Here is a 15,555-nt window from a genome sequence, read left to right as displayed (position 1 = left end):
GTGAAATGCTAATGTACGTATTTCCATATTTCATTTTTTTGACGGAAATATTAAGAGGTGAAAGTATAACGATTTCCCTTGTAAGTTTTATGAACTTTTGCAGTTTCGTTTTTCCCGTTAGACTTGTATGGTAACCTTCTTACTGGAAGCCCGCAGAGGTTTGGACAGTTTTGTGGCATTCTGAGATCATTGGGGTGTAGCAAGCTGAAGGTGGCCCAGCTTTTTTGGAGATACCATAGAACTGCATTAGCCTGAGTCTGTGATTCCTCACCAGTGGCTCGTGAATAATACAATGGGGTGGAGGGAAAGGGGCCCATTGATAAGAGAAGGAGCAAAACGTGTATGTGAAGAGCACCATGGAAGATGGAGTGGGTTGGCAGAGGAGTTATGGGATGGAAGATGTGAAGATACTTTGATTGGAGAAGTTGTGGGGAGAAGGCAATGAAAGAGATGAAGTCTAGAGGAGAAAGAAAGGTCTAGGGCAGGGGTCCCCAACCTTTTTTTTAGCCGTGAGACATGTTTAACTGTAATAAAAAAATTGGGGAGCAACACAAGCATGAAAAATGTATTGATTCTGCCAAATAAGGGCTGTGATTGGCTATTTGATCGCCCTATGTGCAGTGGCAGCCCAGAGCAGGCTCTGTTTGGCCATAAATCTGTTTTTCATGCAACCAAAACTTGCCTCCAAACCTAGAAATCAAAAATAAGCACCTGCTTTGAGGCCACTGGGAGCAACATCCAAGTGGTTGGAGAGCAACATGTTCCTCACGAGACACTGGTTGGGGATCACTGGTCTAGGGAAAGCCTAGAGTAGTGGGAGAGAGGGTCTAGAATGGAGGGGTCAAGAAGAACAAGGAAGTGTAGGAGGAATGTAGAGAAAAGACGAGAAACGAGTAGAAGAAGCAGGGAGTAGGGGAAAAGAGCCTATAGAGTTTTTATGAAAGTATTGGCCCCATCTTGGTAGGTGTCCCAGTAATAGGATGCCTTCACCGAACCAGATAATTGGTTACCTCTGATTCAGTTAGCAGTAATAGCAGGGATGCATCATCTTAGGAAATTGTAATTGCTACTAATCCACAACTGTTTTTCTGTGCGTGTATTTCTAACAACTTTCCTTTCTGTTGTCTTTGTAGGTGCATGAGAAATCGCAGAAGCATTCTACTGTGCATTTTGACTCCAGCACCCCTTCGGATATCGCCAATGACTCCTTAAAACCAAAGCACCAGCAGAAAAGTAACCAGCACCATCTCGATTGGTTGGCAAAGTCAGACTCTGGGCCAACGACGCAGAGTAGTGTTGCTAATGTTGAGTCTTGCAAAGAAGCATCTAGTGTCACCAAGACCCCAAGTACAGAAGCCAGTGCTCCATTTAAAACTCCGTCAAAGAAATCGAATGTGGGTAGCTCTTGGAATAATTTATCAAATGCAAAGGAGATTACGAATGGTAGTACAATGCCGTCAGCTTCCAACATCAGCACTGGGTCTTCATCCAGCAATGCTGCTGATTGTAATGGGCCCCCACCCTCAGAAGACCAAAAAAACGGCCTCAGGGAGACTCCTGAGCAATCTGGAAATGCAAAGAAAAAAGTTGGGAAGAAAGACTTAAATCAAACCATGCAGGTTAAGGAGAGCGAGAAGGGCAAAAGTAACTCAAAAGCAGTGGACCCCAAAAATCATGATACAACGGAAAGCAAAAAGGATCCCAACCCTACAGATAATAAATTACCAGCACCACCACCACAGCGACAGGATGTATCTTCTGGAAACAGTTGTGAAAGTGACTCAAGCCATGTCGGATTAACTACTCCAATGAAAACTACCAACGCTGATTCATCTGCCAACAAAAGGAAAAAGAAACCATATATTAAACCTACTGTGGATAAAAAGGTGCAGGAGAATCAGTCTTTAGGGTGTATGGTCATCAACGAAGTAAGAAATCAAATGATTGGGCAGATCCTGGCAAACAAGAAAGACAGCAGAGTTATGAAACAGGGTAAAGTTTTTGGTACTGAACTCACATCAAAGTTACCCGAGAGTAATGGAGGTGGAGGGAAATCTTTATTGAGCAGCATGGCTTGTCTCCAGAAGGTAGCGACTCCGTTACCACCTTCCAAAGCCATTTCAGAAATGGCAAAATCAAAAACACCAGAATTACAGCATCCAAAACTGGCATCAAAAAAACGTTGGGCAAACGTCAAGCCAAAAATCAGTAACCGCAATGACAACTCTGCCTTGCTGTCGGAAAAAATTGTGGTTGAACCTCCCTCAGCCTACCCAATAACACCATCAAGCCCACTTTATACCAATACAGATAGCCTTACGGTAATATCTCCAACAAAGAAAAAGCGGGGTCGACCAAAGAAACAACCCTTGCTTACTGTAGAAACTATCCACGAGGGCACATCAACTAGCCCCGTAAGCCCACTTAACAGAGAGTTCCCTGGTATAAAGAAGAGGAAAGGGAGACACAATCTCTCTAACCTTGTCCAGATAAATCCATCCATGGAAAGATCAATCAGCGAATTGGAATTTAACAAAAAAGTGGGTAAGCTGGGAATGCTAGACAAGAAAACAATAAAAACCATTAATAAGATGAAAACTCTCAAAAGGAAGAATATTTTAAACCAAATTTTGTCATGCTCAAACAGCATGGCATTAAAGTCAAAAGCCCAGCCCCAAACAAATGCAATAGCAACTGTAGCCACAACTTTAGATGCTAGATTAGGCAAGCAGATCAATGTTAGCAAGAGGGGAACAATCTACATTGGCAAGAAAAGGGGAAGAAAACCCAGAACCGAGCAGATGCCCCTACAAAATGAATGCAGAACAGCCAATAAACATTCAAGGCCTGTTTCCAGCCAGCCTGAAAACCCAGCAGTGCCTTCAAACTTGCAGTCACTTGCGGCGTCTTCACCAGCAGCTCTTCACTCTATTACGACACAGCTAATCGGTTCAAACTGCAATCTCAGTCCTGCCAATACCGATACAATATTTTCCGATTTAAAAACTATGCCAAATCTTCAGCCAATCAGTGCTCTTCCAACAAAAACCCAGAAAGGTATACTTGGTAGTTCGTGGAAGTTGTCTCCACCAAGATTAATGGCTCTGTCTCCTTCTCATTTATGTGAGATAAGCTCCCTAAAAGAGGTCACGTTGTCACCAATAAGCGAGTCACACAGTGAAGAAACCATACCGAGTGACAGTGGAATCGGTACGGATAATAATAGCACTTCTGATCAGGCAGAGAAAAGCTCAGAATCGCGCAGAAGGTACTCTTTTGACTTCTGTTCTCTGGACAATCCAGAGGTTACACCATCAGACGCCAACACAAAGGGCAAGCATGGCCACCGACCGAAACATCTCATTGTTGACAACTTTCTTGCCCATGAAAGTAGTAAAAAGCCAAAGCACAAGAGAAAGCGGAAAAGTCTTCAGAACAGGGACAACCTGCAGTTTCTGGCGGACCTTGAAGACCTCGTCAACAAATTTCAAGTCTTCAGAATCTCCCACAGAAGCTATACGTTCTACCATGAAAATCCTTATCCGAGTATATTCAGGATTAATTTTGATCACTATTACCCTGTGCCATATATACAGTATGACCCATTGCTTTACCTTCGAAGGACCTCTGACATGAAATCGAAGAAAAAGCGTGGTAGACCTGCCAAAACCAATGACACCATGACAAAGGTGCCTTTTTTGCAAGGGTTTGGATACCCTATTCCCAGCGGAAGTTACTATGCACCATATGGAATGCCTTACACATCAATGCCTATGATGAACCTTGGTTATTATGGTCAGTATCCAGCTCCGTTGTATCTGTCCCACACTCTAGGGGCAACGTCTCCATTTATGAGGCCCTCTGTACCACCACCTCAGTTTCACACAAGCCCTCATATGAAGATGCCTACTGCTGCCAAGCTTAAAACAAAACATGGAATACATCTTCAACCCTCTGTAGGAATGGGGCTAGGTGACATGCAGTCGTCTTTGGCTACTTCCAAAACGTCTGGAGTTGGTCTTTCAAGCAGCCGACTTCACAAAAGGAAGCACAAACATAAGCACAAACACAAGGAAGATCGTATCCTAGGGGGACACAGTGAATTTGGCAGCCTTTTTTCAGGCAAAGCCGCCAGCTTTTCGAGTCATGTAGCAAACGAAAAGCCTAACCTGTCTGGCAAAGACCTTTCCTCCGTTAATGAGAAAAGTAAGCATAAAGACAAGCAGAAGCATCAGCATTTAGAAACTGGACAAAGGGGGTCAAAGAGTTGTTTCGAGGTTGATACCCTTTCATCGTTGTCGCTCTCCGATGCTCAGCATTGGCCATCGTCTAAAGAGAAAACGGACCTAAACGGCGACTCTGATAGCTGCTTGAAAAAATATGCTGGAAATAATGACTGCAATGCCAGGGGAGACTGTTCCGACCTGTTTGTTGAAATGAGTTCAGCAAATGAAAAAAGGGACAGTGATCTAAGCGGAAAAAGGCGGAGCTTTGAAGGTTTTGGATCTTATAGAGAGAGAGACATTCAGTCATTTAGGATCAACAGGAAGGACAGAAACGCCTTTGATGCTGCAGCACCAGGTGAGAGCAGTAATGATAATACATTTACGTTTCAGTGATAAACCCTATCTACCAAGCTAGGTAGGCTCGCTTTTTCAGGCTTTATTTACTGGCTCCATTCCATTTGTCTTCTCCGTGGAAAGGTGGAGGAACAAGGCTAGGAAGGGGGTCCCTGAGCAAACAAATCCCATGGGGTTGAAGTTCTAAATATTAACTCTCCAGTTGAGTCTAATGTTTAGGTCTGAGGCCTGAGTTGTCCGTGTTAAAAGCAGATGTATGATAAGTAAAATGGGGGGGGGCTAGCCTTAGGGTATTTTGGTTGATCAAATAGGTGTCTGGTTCAGTGGTGATGTTTGGGTGGTAAGGCCCTTGACTCAATGCTGCCCATGTTTTGGGAGCTCAGGCGCTCTCACTTCAATCAATGGAAACCTTCAAGTTGTATCTTGAAATAAAGATATCTATGAGCCTCTTAGCTTGATGAAGAGAGTTTACAGCACTGATGGGATTAAACATGTTTTAATGCAGAGAACTGTTGGAAGGGGTTTTTTGTTTTTTTTTATAAATGATCCTTGTACCCCTTTAAAACTTCGCTAGTAACAATCTGAGCAAGATTCTGGTCAGAATTTTGGTTATGGCAAAGACTCCTTTCTTGTCCTAATTCTTGTTCTTATACTCCATTTCTCTCAAAGCTTAGTGTTTAATAGAATGTCCTTTTTGATGATATTTACACTTTAAAATGCTTTGGTAATTAAAACAGCGCTTATAACAGTTAATTTGGTTGATAAAATCAAAAAAAAAAAAAGGCATCGTCATTAGCCCGAACATTGGTTATGAGATTACAATTTGGGTGCCTGTTTTGTGCAGAGAGAGTTCAATTGGAATATTCATTCCTGTCCAAAATAACATTCCCAAACCAAAGGGATTAATAAGAAGATGCCCTTCCCTTTGCTGGTATAAAATCCCTATCTCTTCTGGGAAGGTTTCCACTACATTTTGGAATATGTTGATTCTTTTCAGACGTTGGACATTGATGTTAGGGATGAGGTTTGACGTCAGGGTTCTAATTCATCCCACTGGGGTTCATTTGGCTGACCTTCACAAAGCCCAGGACTTCATCCCAAATTCTTCTACTCCTATCTGCCAACCCATGAATCATGAAAGAACCTTTCCCTAAACTGGTGACACAAAGTAAAAAGCACATCATTGTGAAGATTGCCATTACATGCTGAAGCTTTAAGATTTGCTTTCAGTGTAACCATAATCCCTGAACCAAAACCTATTTCAATTATGCCTCTTCCAACAAAGACTAATAATCTCATAGGATGCCCTTACTGTTGGTTTTATGCAGCAAGGCAGGTCGGTGTCTCCTAGTATCTGTCAAACCCAGACTTATCCTTCAGGCTAACAGATTTAGAAATACCGTTAATCACTCCAAAGAATGTATTTGCACTTCTCCAAAGCCCAGCAGCAATGGTCTGTAGACCACTTCAGCCGACACATGGCATTGGTAATAGGTTTGTTTGCCTCCGATTACCCATGAAACCCCTCTCTGCCTATGAATTTTTTTTGTGCGGACAGTGGTCGTGAAAATAGTTTTGGACTTGACATTGTTCCACATGAGGACAGGTCATTTTAGTTTAGGTTAAATAAATAAAGGTGTAGTCAAAGACCAAGTTAATCAGGAGTCTACGAGTTTTATTTTTCCTTTGCATTAAAATAATTCATTAAAACCTGGCTGGCCAGGGAACAAACATATAACAGTATAAATACGTAAAATATTATTCTAAAAGTAATTCAAGTGATTCCCCCAATTCCCACAATTGTACTAGGCAAAATTGGTGTGAGTAAAGGTGGCCATAGACGTAGAGATCCGCTCGTTTGGCGATGTCACAAAATGAGCAGATCTCTACCCGATATGCCCACATTGAAGTGGGTGATCAGGGGCCGATCCGATCATGGGCTCTAGGGCCCAATGATCGGATCATAATTGATCCAATACGGCCGGGCGTATTGCGGGACCGCATACAAGCATAGATGTGCCGCGATCCGACAGGATTTTTTAACCTATCCGATCGAGATCTGGCGACATTCAGCCAGATATCGATTGGGGAAGTCTGTCGGATGGCCCTACACATGGGCCAATAAGCTGCCGACTGTCTGTCAGCCTTTATAGTTCTCTAAGTTGGTAATCAAGTGGGAGGTAATTTTCCCAAATCTTGTTGTGTAAAGAGATATGCAGAGTAAGTCACAAAGGGGTTAAATAGGGGGTCCCCCCAAACCCCCTCTCTTTCCAGCCACACGTGCCCCCGAACAGTGTATTGATCTCACCAGATCCTGTGTTCTGGTCTCTCCTCAAAAGCACAGTTAGGCAGGCTCACTCTATGACCGTTCACTTCGTGCCAGATCGAACAGCTGCTTTGAAGATGCCTCTCTCTTTCAATCCAAAATGGTGCTGATGTATCTCAGCGCTTGTGTGTTTCACTGTGGAACGCAACTCTCCGAACTTACACAGAGTCCCAGCAATTTGCAGATTTTTACGATTTCATGATTTTGCTTTTAAATTCACCAGAAATACTGTTCCAGCCTTAGGATCGACACAACACTTTAATTTTAGCTTAGGTGCCTGGATACTTTTTGGATACGTAGTCTACATTTCTGAACTGGTATCTTCCATCCAACCACCAGCTAATATTTTATTACTGAATCCAATTGAAGCTGAGTGGCAGGTTAACACTCTTAGTAGGATCTCACACTGAAATTGGTCTTGTTACCAAACATTATTATATTTATATTATATATATATTAACATATTATTAACATTCTTAGTGGCAATAAAATCATATACAATGGTTTTCTTGTTAAAATACTTGAAATATGAACTTACAATATTTAAAAATAGACATGTATTCCTTTAGCCTTCATGATCCTTAAAGGGATACTGTCATGGGAAAAAAAAATGTTTTCAAAATGAATCAGTTAATAGTGCTACTCCAGCAGAATTCTGCACTGAAATCCATTTCTCAAAAGAACAAAGAGATTTTTTTTTATATTCAATTTTGAAATCTGACATGGGGCTAGACATTTTATCAATTTCCCAGCTGCCCCCAGTCATGTGACTTGTGCCTGCACTTTAGGAGAGAAATGCTTTCTGGCAGGCTGCTGTTTTTCCTTCTCAATGTAACTGAATGTGTCTCAGTGGGACATGGGTTTTTACTATTGAGTGTTGTTCTTAGATCTACCAGGCAGCTGTTATCTTGTGTTAGGGAGCTGCTATCTGGTTACCTTCCCATTGTTCTTTTGTTAGGCTGCTGGGGTGAAAAGGGAGGGGGTGATATCACTCCAACTTGCAGTACAGCAGTAAAGAGTGATTGAAGTTTATCAGAGCACAAGTCACATGACTTGGGGTAGCTGGGAAATTGACAAAATGTCTAGCCCCATGTCAGATTTCAAAATTGAACATAAAAAAATCTGTTTGCTCTTTTGAGAAATGGATTTCAGTGCAGAATTCTGCTGGAGCAGCACTATTAACTGATTCATTTTGAAAAAAATGTTTTTTCCCATGACAGTATCCCTTTAATGGATACCTACATTTCATTATTCGACACAGGTTGCATTTTTTAAATGGTTAAAAAAAAAAAAATAAACGTATTATGGCGGTAATGCTTTATTTTGCCTGCTGTCCTTGCCCATCTCTAGGCAGATGATAAAGAACATTCTTGGAGACACCCAGAGAGAGAGAGAGAAAAAGATCAATAAAGTTTCCTGTTTTTCACACGAAGCAATGAAAACCTCAGAAACCATCATGTTTAAGTTCCCAAACCACAAGGGCACACCAATTAGAAGATAAGATTCTCAAGAGCTGACACATCATAGGGTTTATTTGACCTCATTGTGATTAATTGTAATCTTTTATTGTGACCTAAAGTCAACATTTTGTTTAATATCCATGTCGGAGAGGAGGTTAGTTGCACAATGTACATTAAAAAGTCTTGGCTAAATTATGGTGAGATTAAAAAAAAAAAGGAAAAGCTTTGGGCTGAGACCTTTGTCTTGTGGTAAAGCGGCTCATAAACAGATGCCAGGTGCAATCAGAGGGGTTTTTTTCCTAGTTGATATCAAATAGTTTGTTTCACTTCTCTTGAAATACATAAAGAAAACATGTTTTAATTGAGCGTCGAGCAGAACATTTGTGCTTGTTGACTTGCTCATTGTGTAAGTGTTTCCTGATGTCAGATACGTTTCTTTATAAACAACGGCTGTTGAGTGCAATTAAAGCAAAACAAAAAAATCAGGATGGTATTTTTGTTAGAGATAAACTGATTCAATGAGTTACAGCATTCTGATGAATTTGGATTTTATTTTGGACCTTCCGAGAGGTTTAAATGCTACTACAAGTGGCAGAGCAGTAAAATAAAAAAAAACCTATTACAGCTTTATCAACCTGAAGGAAACAATATCCATGTAGATTCTTTCTTAAGAAACCATAGCAGTTTCCTGACGACTTTTTGTTATATTGACCTTCTGAGTGACCTGTTTGTCTGGCCTGCTAAGCTGTAAGGTGTCCTTTCTGAAGACTTGTTGGAAATTCCTGATTCTGTTACTAGGAATTTCAGTGAAACAAAACTGTCGACACATCAGCCAAAAATGAGATTATCATCAAACAATGGAATCCACTCAAGATATTGGCACTATTTTAAAACATTAGTTAATAACCGCACCACAGGCTGCCAGCATTTACTTTGACCGTGCCATGACCGTTGAAGTTGCTTCCCAGTCCTATTTCTGCCCACACACAACCCTTCTCTCTAAACATATTTCCAACCTTATCCAATGTCCTTCTACACTTCTCCCTCAGAAATAGAATTCTATTACATAGTCTACTAGAACATGACCCCTTGACTTTCTTCTCATTTGCCAATAGTAGGTATGTTTATTAAAGTAGAGCAAAAGCCTTAGTACTAGCGATATTCCCCCTTCAAACCCCACCTGTGAAGACTCACCAAGCACCAGTTATAACTTTTCCTGGCTATTAATAGTTGGGTAGAATGGTTGGTGGATGCTCACACTGCTTCAGGTCCTTTTTCACCACCGGATCAAGTAACTACAGTGAAGAGAACACAAATCAACATGAGATGGTGCTTGCCAACCCCATTGTACGACTTTACTTTTTACTGGGCAGGCAAAAGTTATTACTGCTGAGAGTTTCCAGTGCAGTGGTCTTCAACCAGAGCAATATATTGCTTACCAACCTTGGATGTTGCTCCCAGTGGTCTCAAAGCAGGTGCTTATTTTTCGTTTGCAAGCTTGGACATGTTTTGGTTGCATAAAAACCACGTGTACTGCAAAACAGAACCTCCTTTAGGCTTCCCGTACAGGGGCTATTAAATAGCCAATCACAAAACTTATTTTACCCTGTCCAGATACAATTTTCATGCTTTTGTTGATCTTCAAATCTTTTTAAATTTGAATGTGGCTCATGAGTAAAAAGGTTGGGGACCCCTGCTCCAGTGGCACAGTTTGGCAACTGGGAGGGAGGCCTATGGAGGAGGCTAGGGTACTTCTCAGGCTTTCGCACTTCTTTAACAATTTGTTGAAGGTATTGAATGTCTAGTTTTATATAAGGTATCGGAGAACAAGGTTGGGGACCCCTTCTCCAGTGGCACAGTTTGGTAACTGGGAGGGAGGCCTATGGAGGAGGCTAGGTTACTTATGAGGCTTTCATACTTCTTTAACAATTTGTTGAAGGTATTGAATGTCCAGTTTTATATTAGGGATCAGAAAACAAGGTTGGGGACCCCTACTCTAGTGCACAGTTTGGCAACTGGGAGGGAGGCCTATGAAGGAGGCTAGGTTACTTCTCTGGCTTTTATACTTCTTTAACAATTTGTTGAAGGTTTTGAATGTCTAGTTTTATATAAGGTATCTGAGAACACATTGAGTCACATACTAAGAATAGCCATTGCCACCGTAAAGATGTATCCCAAAAAGCGACCACCTCGCCACAATACTAGCTCTTTACTTTCGACTTAGGGAGAATAGATTTACAGTCCCATAATTTTATTTTAGACTTAAAAAAAGCACTTTTGTATGAACTTGATGAAGGTCAATTGAGCATTCTTGAATAAAACTCATCCCAGAATAAGAACAATTCTGGGCTAGCTCTTAGGTGTAAGGTAAAGTTGTGGAACCCCTTGCCTATGGAAGTGGTAATGTTGTAATATGCGAATACATTTCTTTTAAATACAAATTTAAGTTTTATTTTATCGCCCTACAAAGTGCCCAAGGTCATTGATTGGATGGTTAATGTGATAGAGTAACACACAATTATTATTTTGCACTGGTGGCCAAATTGACTAAAGCCTCTTTGGGATTCTTTTATGTTCTTTCTTCAATGGCTTGGACTTGATCAACCTCTACTCCAGTGTTGTGACTCTCTAGTTAAGCTGCCCCCTAAGTGTTTTAAGAAACACATGCCATTCGGTTATCCCTTTCTTTTAAATCATTTATCGAGACACTTCCTGAAACTTAGCATTGTGGTTACTGGAAGCCTTTTCATTATTTAGGGGACTGCCAGTCTATCCTGTTGAGTATTAAGCTTTAAAGGTCCGTTTTATGAGCTCATGGTTGTACATCAGATATGTATATGTCTACGGGACCCCTGTACATATGGGATTGATTTGTTTTCTGTTAGTGAAACTGAAAAGAAAAATTCTGACACTTCTTCGGCAACCGAGCTATCTTTTAAAAGTAAGTGATATTACCTTTTTGCGAGCCAAAAAATTTCTGTGCATGTAGAACAATAGACGTTTTCTAATCTTGAGACCTGAGAAACCGATGCTGATTTGTGATTTTGTGTTTTCTTTCTAACAGTCTATTAAATAAAATGATATTGTGGTGTTGTACCCAAAGGAATGCGCTTTAGCGTCCAAGTCACAAACTGCTGGCAGATCCTTCATGTTACACAATGTTCTTTGCTTTTTCCTCAGAAGGTATAAATGTCAAATTGTAGGTTTCTTTTGTAGGAAGTTTATTCTTCGGCGATTATTCCTTTGAACTGCGATGCTTTGGAGGGCCAAGGTATTCTGAAGAAAATGTCCAGACAGGACTGTCAGCAATCCTTATTCGAGTTTCTGAGATTTATGTTCCTTTTTTAGTCACAATATGTTCATTTATAAGAGTTTCAGACTAGGTGGTTCTAAATACAAGACACAAGCTCCCCAACCTTGAAGTGTTTTATATAGAAGATTAAGACGTGAAGTATAAAGGAGGTTTAAAACCCTATGGTGTAAGTCAGGGCGTTACTACTGGAGGGCAATGGGCTGGATGTGGCCCCTCAAATTGTTTTTTATGTCCTCCAACCTACACAAGATCTTAAGACCTTCATGGGTTTCATACCATTTGTTGATACTATTTATTGATTATTTGAGAGAAAATAGGAATCTGATGGGGTTTTAGGATGGTCTATCAAAACCTCAATGGTAGGATCTAGGAAGTCTCTAATGGTCTTTGTATGGCCCCCTTAAGCCTGGGAGCTACTCCAAATATTCTTTTCTTGATAGACCACCACGCAGTTCACCATGACTGCAATAGTACACCTGAGAACGCTACCCATCGGTTCTAAATTAAAAACCTCAAACCATTTGTTGATACTATATTGATTATTTGAGAGAAAATAGGAATCTGATGGGGTTTTTGGATGGTCTATCCAAACCTCAATGGTAGGATCTAGGAAGTCTCTAATGGTCTTTGTATGGCCCCCTTAAGCCTGGGAGCTACTCCAAATATTCTTTCCTTGATAGACCACCATGCAGTTCACCATGACTGCAATAGTACACCTGAGAATGCTACCCATCGTTTCTAAATTAAAAACCTCAAACCATTTGTTGATACTATTTATTGATTATTTGAGAGAAAATAGGAATCTGATGGGGTTTTGGATGGTCTATGAAAACCTCAATGGTAGGATCTAGGAAGTCTCTAATGGTCTTTGTATGGCCCCCTTAAGCCTGGGAGCTACTCCAAATATTCTTTCCTTGATAGACCACCATGCAGTTCACCATGACTGCAATAGTACACCTGAGAATGCTACCCATCGGTTCTAAATTAAAAACCTCAAACCATTTGTTGATACTATTTATTGATTATTTGAGAGAAAATAGGAATCTGATGGGGTTTTTGGATGGTCTATCAAAACCTCAATGGTAGGATCTGGGAAGTCTCTATTGGTCATGACCGTCTTAAGCCTGGGAGCTACTACAAATATTCTTTCCTTGATAATCCACCATGACTGCAATAGTACACCTGAGCACGATATCCATCGGTTCTAAATTACAGTGAGATCTCATGTTCCAGATTTAAAATGCAACCACCCTGCATTACTTCATTATACTCACATGGGGCAAAGATGATGTTTTTTTCAACCTATAGAACCTGGTGCTGATTTGATTTTGAAATTTGCCTCTGGTGGCCCTTTGGCAAGGGTGGAAAACAGTTGCCTGCATGAGAAGTTACAAAATTATTTATATAATCAGGACTATCAACACTGCAGAAGACCAAAAGTCCACATGTAGACCCTCCAAATTCCAGAAGGGATTTCACTCCATGGAACTAAGCAGTGAGATTCATGGGCAGACGGCAGCCATTTTGTGGACACTGTTATTAAGATAAATTGTGTATCACCCCAAAATCTTCTGTATGCAACAGAATGGGGAACCTAATGCCCAATACACACTGTCCTACATGATTATAGGGCCTGGGGAGGAAAGGGGCACTGTAAGAAGTGAAATAACATGTATGAAGTGCTGAATGGAAAGTGAAAGTAATTGACTGCCCCGCCTCTATGTCTCGGGCATAGAGGCAGGGCAGATATTTGATTGAAAGCTCAGATATTTGAACGCCTTTATAACAGGTATGGATGTTTTTATGAAAAAAAAAATATTTGTGTTTCACGTTTAATTTGCAAAGGACTTTCATTATGCAACTTTTTATACGTAGGTGACAGGTCCACTTTAAAAAATAGCACTTTTGTATGAACTTGAACGTTCTTGAACAAAACTCATCCCAGAATAAGGTCAATTCTGGGCTTGCTCTTAGGAGTGATGTAAAGTTCTGGAACCCCTTGCCTATGGAAGTGGTAATGTTGTAATATGTGAATACATTTCTTTTAAATACATATTTAAGTTTTATTTTATTGCCGTACAAAGTGCCCAAGGTTATTGATTGGATGGTGAATGTGATGGAGTAACACAATTATTATTTTGCATTGGTGGCTAAATTGACTAAAGCCTCTTTGGGAATCTTTTATGTTCTTTCTTCAATGGCTTGGACTTGATCAACCTCACCGAGTAGGGATCTTAACTTATTGTGAACTGACAGGTTACTCTTCTAGAAGCCCATAAAATAGTCTTAAAATCTTAAACTTGTTCTTCTGGGTGACACACAAACCAAAGAAACCCTTCTTAAAATGTCATCGATGCCCATAGTTCCTAGTGGACATGGACACTCTCCTTCAGGTAACATGAAGAAAGCCGTCATCCTAAACTGATTCTTCTGTGTATCAGTGCAAGAAGGCTGCTGTTATGGAAAGAGAGTCTTAGTAGTCACATTGCAGTTTGAATGCAAGCAGAAGCAACCATGGAGATTGATACAAAGTCCCAAGTAATTAGTTGAGCCCAACCTGCCTTAAACAAATTAAATATGTTGGTTCCCGTGCAGACAGTATCAGTTCTACAGCCTAAATGGCAGTTTCATTTCTGAATGGCTGGATATTAAATCTGCCCTCCGAGAGGCCGTTCATGGGTAACCGGAGTTTCCCTCCTGGCGGTTGGCATTAGAGCCGTCTTCTCAGTGGCTTTCATGGCGTGCCAATTGCCGGCTTGCTTTTCTCGGCTCCAGGTAACCCTTGCCAAGTCTCGATGGTAACGCAGGTGAACGAGAGTTCAGCCGATCCCTGTGGTTGTCGTCTGCTGATGCCCCGTCTAACAGCCCAGCCAACATGGGGGAACGTTCATCTAGAAAAGCGTCTCCGTTTGTGTTTTTCAATCTCTTGGATATGTATATTTTTTTTTTATCTGTTTGTTTTGGGAAAGTTCCTAGAACTAAAAAAAAAAAAAAAAAAAACGCTTTCCTGCTATTCTGCAAGAAAATACTTTTTGTGGTTAAAACGGTATTTTGCTCCTGGTGATTTTCCATCGAGAAATTCATTTCAGCTTCTTGGGAGCCGAGCCATTTGATACTGTGCCAATTAGTCTTACCTGCCGAGCCTGTGCCAATCTTCCAACTGTGCCCTCCATTGCCAGTGTCTTGCTTTCAGTTAGCCCTGCCCTCAGCCTGGCAAGTGATATCCAAATATATATATTGCTGTTTGTGTCCAGAAAATCATTTCATATTTATTATATCTATGGGAAAAGTTATCATAAAAAACATGGTGATGTCTTCCTTCTTCCATTCTTGGATCGGCATCCTTTCCTTGCTTTACAGCTGACATTCTATGCTATTCTGTCCCAGTGGCTGCACAGATCCTATCTGATCCCCATTGTAAGCAGCAGTCCTGCCCTGCTTTATGGCAGCTGAGATTCTAGCTATCTGTATAACAGAACATTCTGTCCCAGTGGCTGCACAGATCCTATCTGATCCCCATTGTAAGCAGCAGTCCTGTCCTGCTTTATGGCAGCTGAGATTCTAGCTATCTGTATAACAGAACATTCTGTCCCAGTGGCTGCACAGATCCTATCTGATCCCCATTGTAAGCAACAGTCCTGTCCTGCTTTATGGCAGCTGAGATTCTAGCTATCTGTATAACAGAACATTCTGTCCCAGTGGCTGCACAGATCCTATCTGATCCCCATTGTAAGCAGCAGTCCTGTCCTGCTTTATGGCAGCTGAGATTCTAGCTATCTGTATAACAGAACATTCTGTCCCAGTGGCTGCACAGATCCTATCTGATCCCCATTGGAAGCAGCAGTCCTGTCCTGCTTTATGGCAGCTGAGATTCTA

The 15,555-nt window shown here is 41.0% G+C and overlaps 1 protein-coding gene across 4 annotated transcripts in view; it reads left to right on the top strand.

The window, feature by feature from the left end:
• setbp1.S (SET binding protein 1 S homeolog) overlaps window positions 1-15,555 on the top strand; it is a 134,039-nt gene that overhangs the window by 100,938 nt on the left and 17,546 nt on the right. For all 4 annotated transcript variants that reach the window (XM_018244617.2, XM_018244615.2, XM_041580655.1 and 1 more), the window contains one exon: window positions 1,134-4,581. In XM_018244617.2, the coding sequence (XP_018100106.1) occupies window positions 1,134-4,581 (3,448 nt within the window). The remainder of the gene's footprint in view (window positions 1-1,133; window positions 4,582-15,555) is intronic.

Source organism: Xenopus laevis, chromosome 1S (assembly GCF_017654675.1).
Source record: "Xenopus laevis strain J_2021 chromosome 1S, Xenopus_laevis_v10.1, whole genome shotgun sequence".
In the NCBI taxonomy this organism is placed as follows: Eukaryota; Metazoa; Chordata; class Amphibia; order Anura; family Pipidae; genus Xenopus; species Xenopus laevis.
Note: the sequence above shows the minus strand (reverse complement) of the source record. Positions and strands in the feature narration are given on the sequence as shown.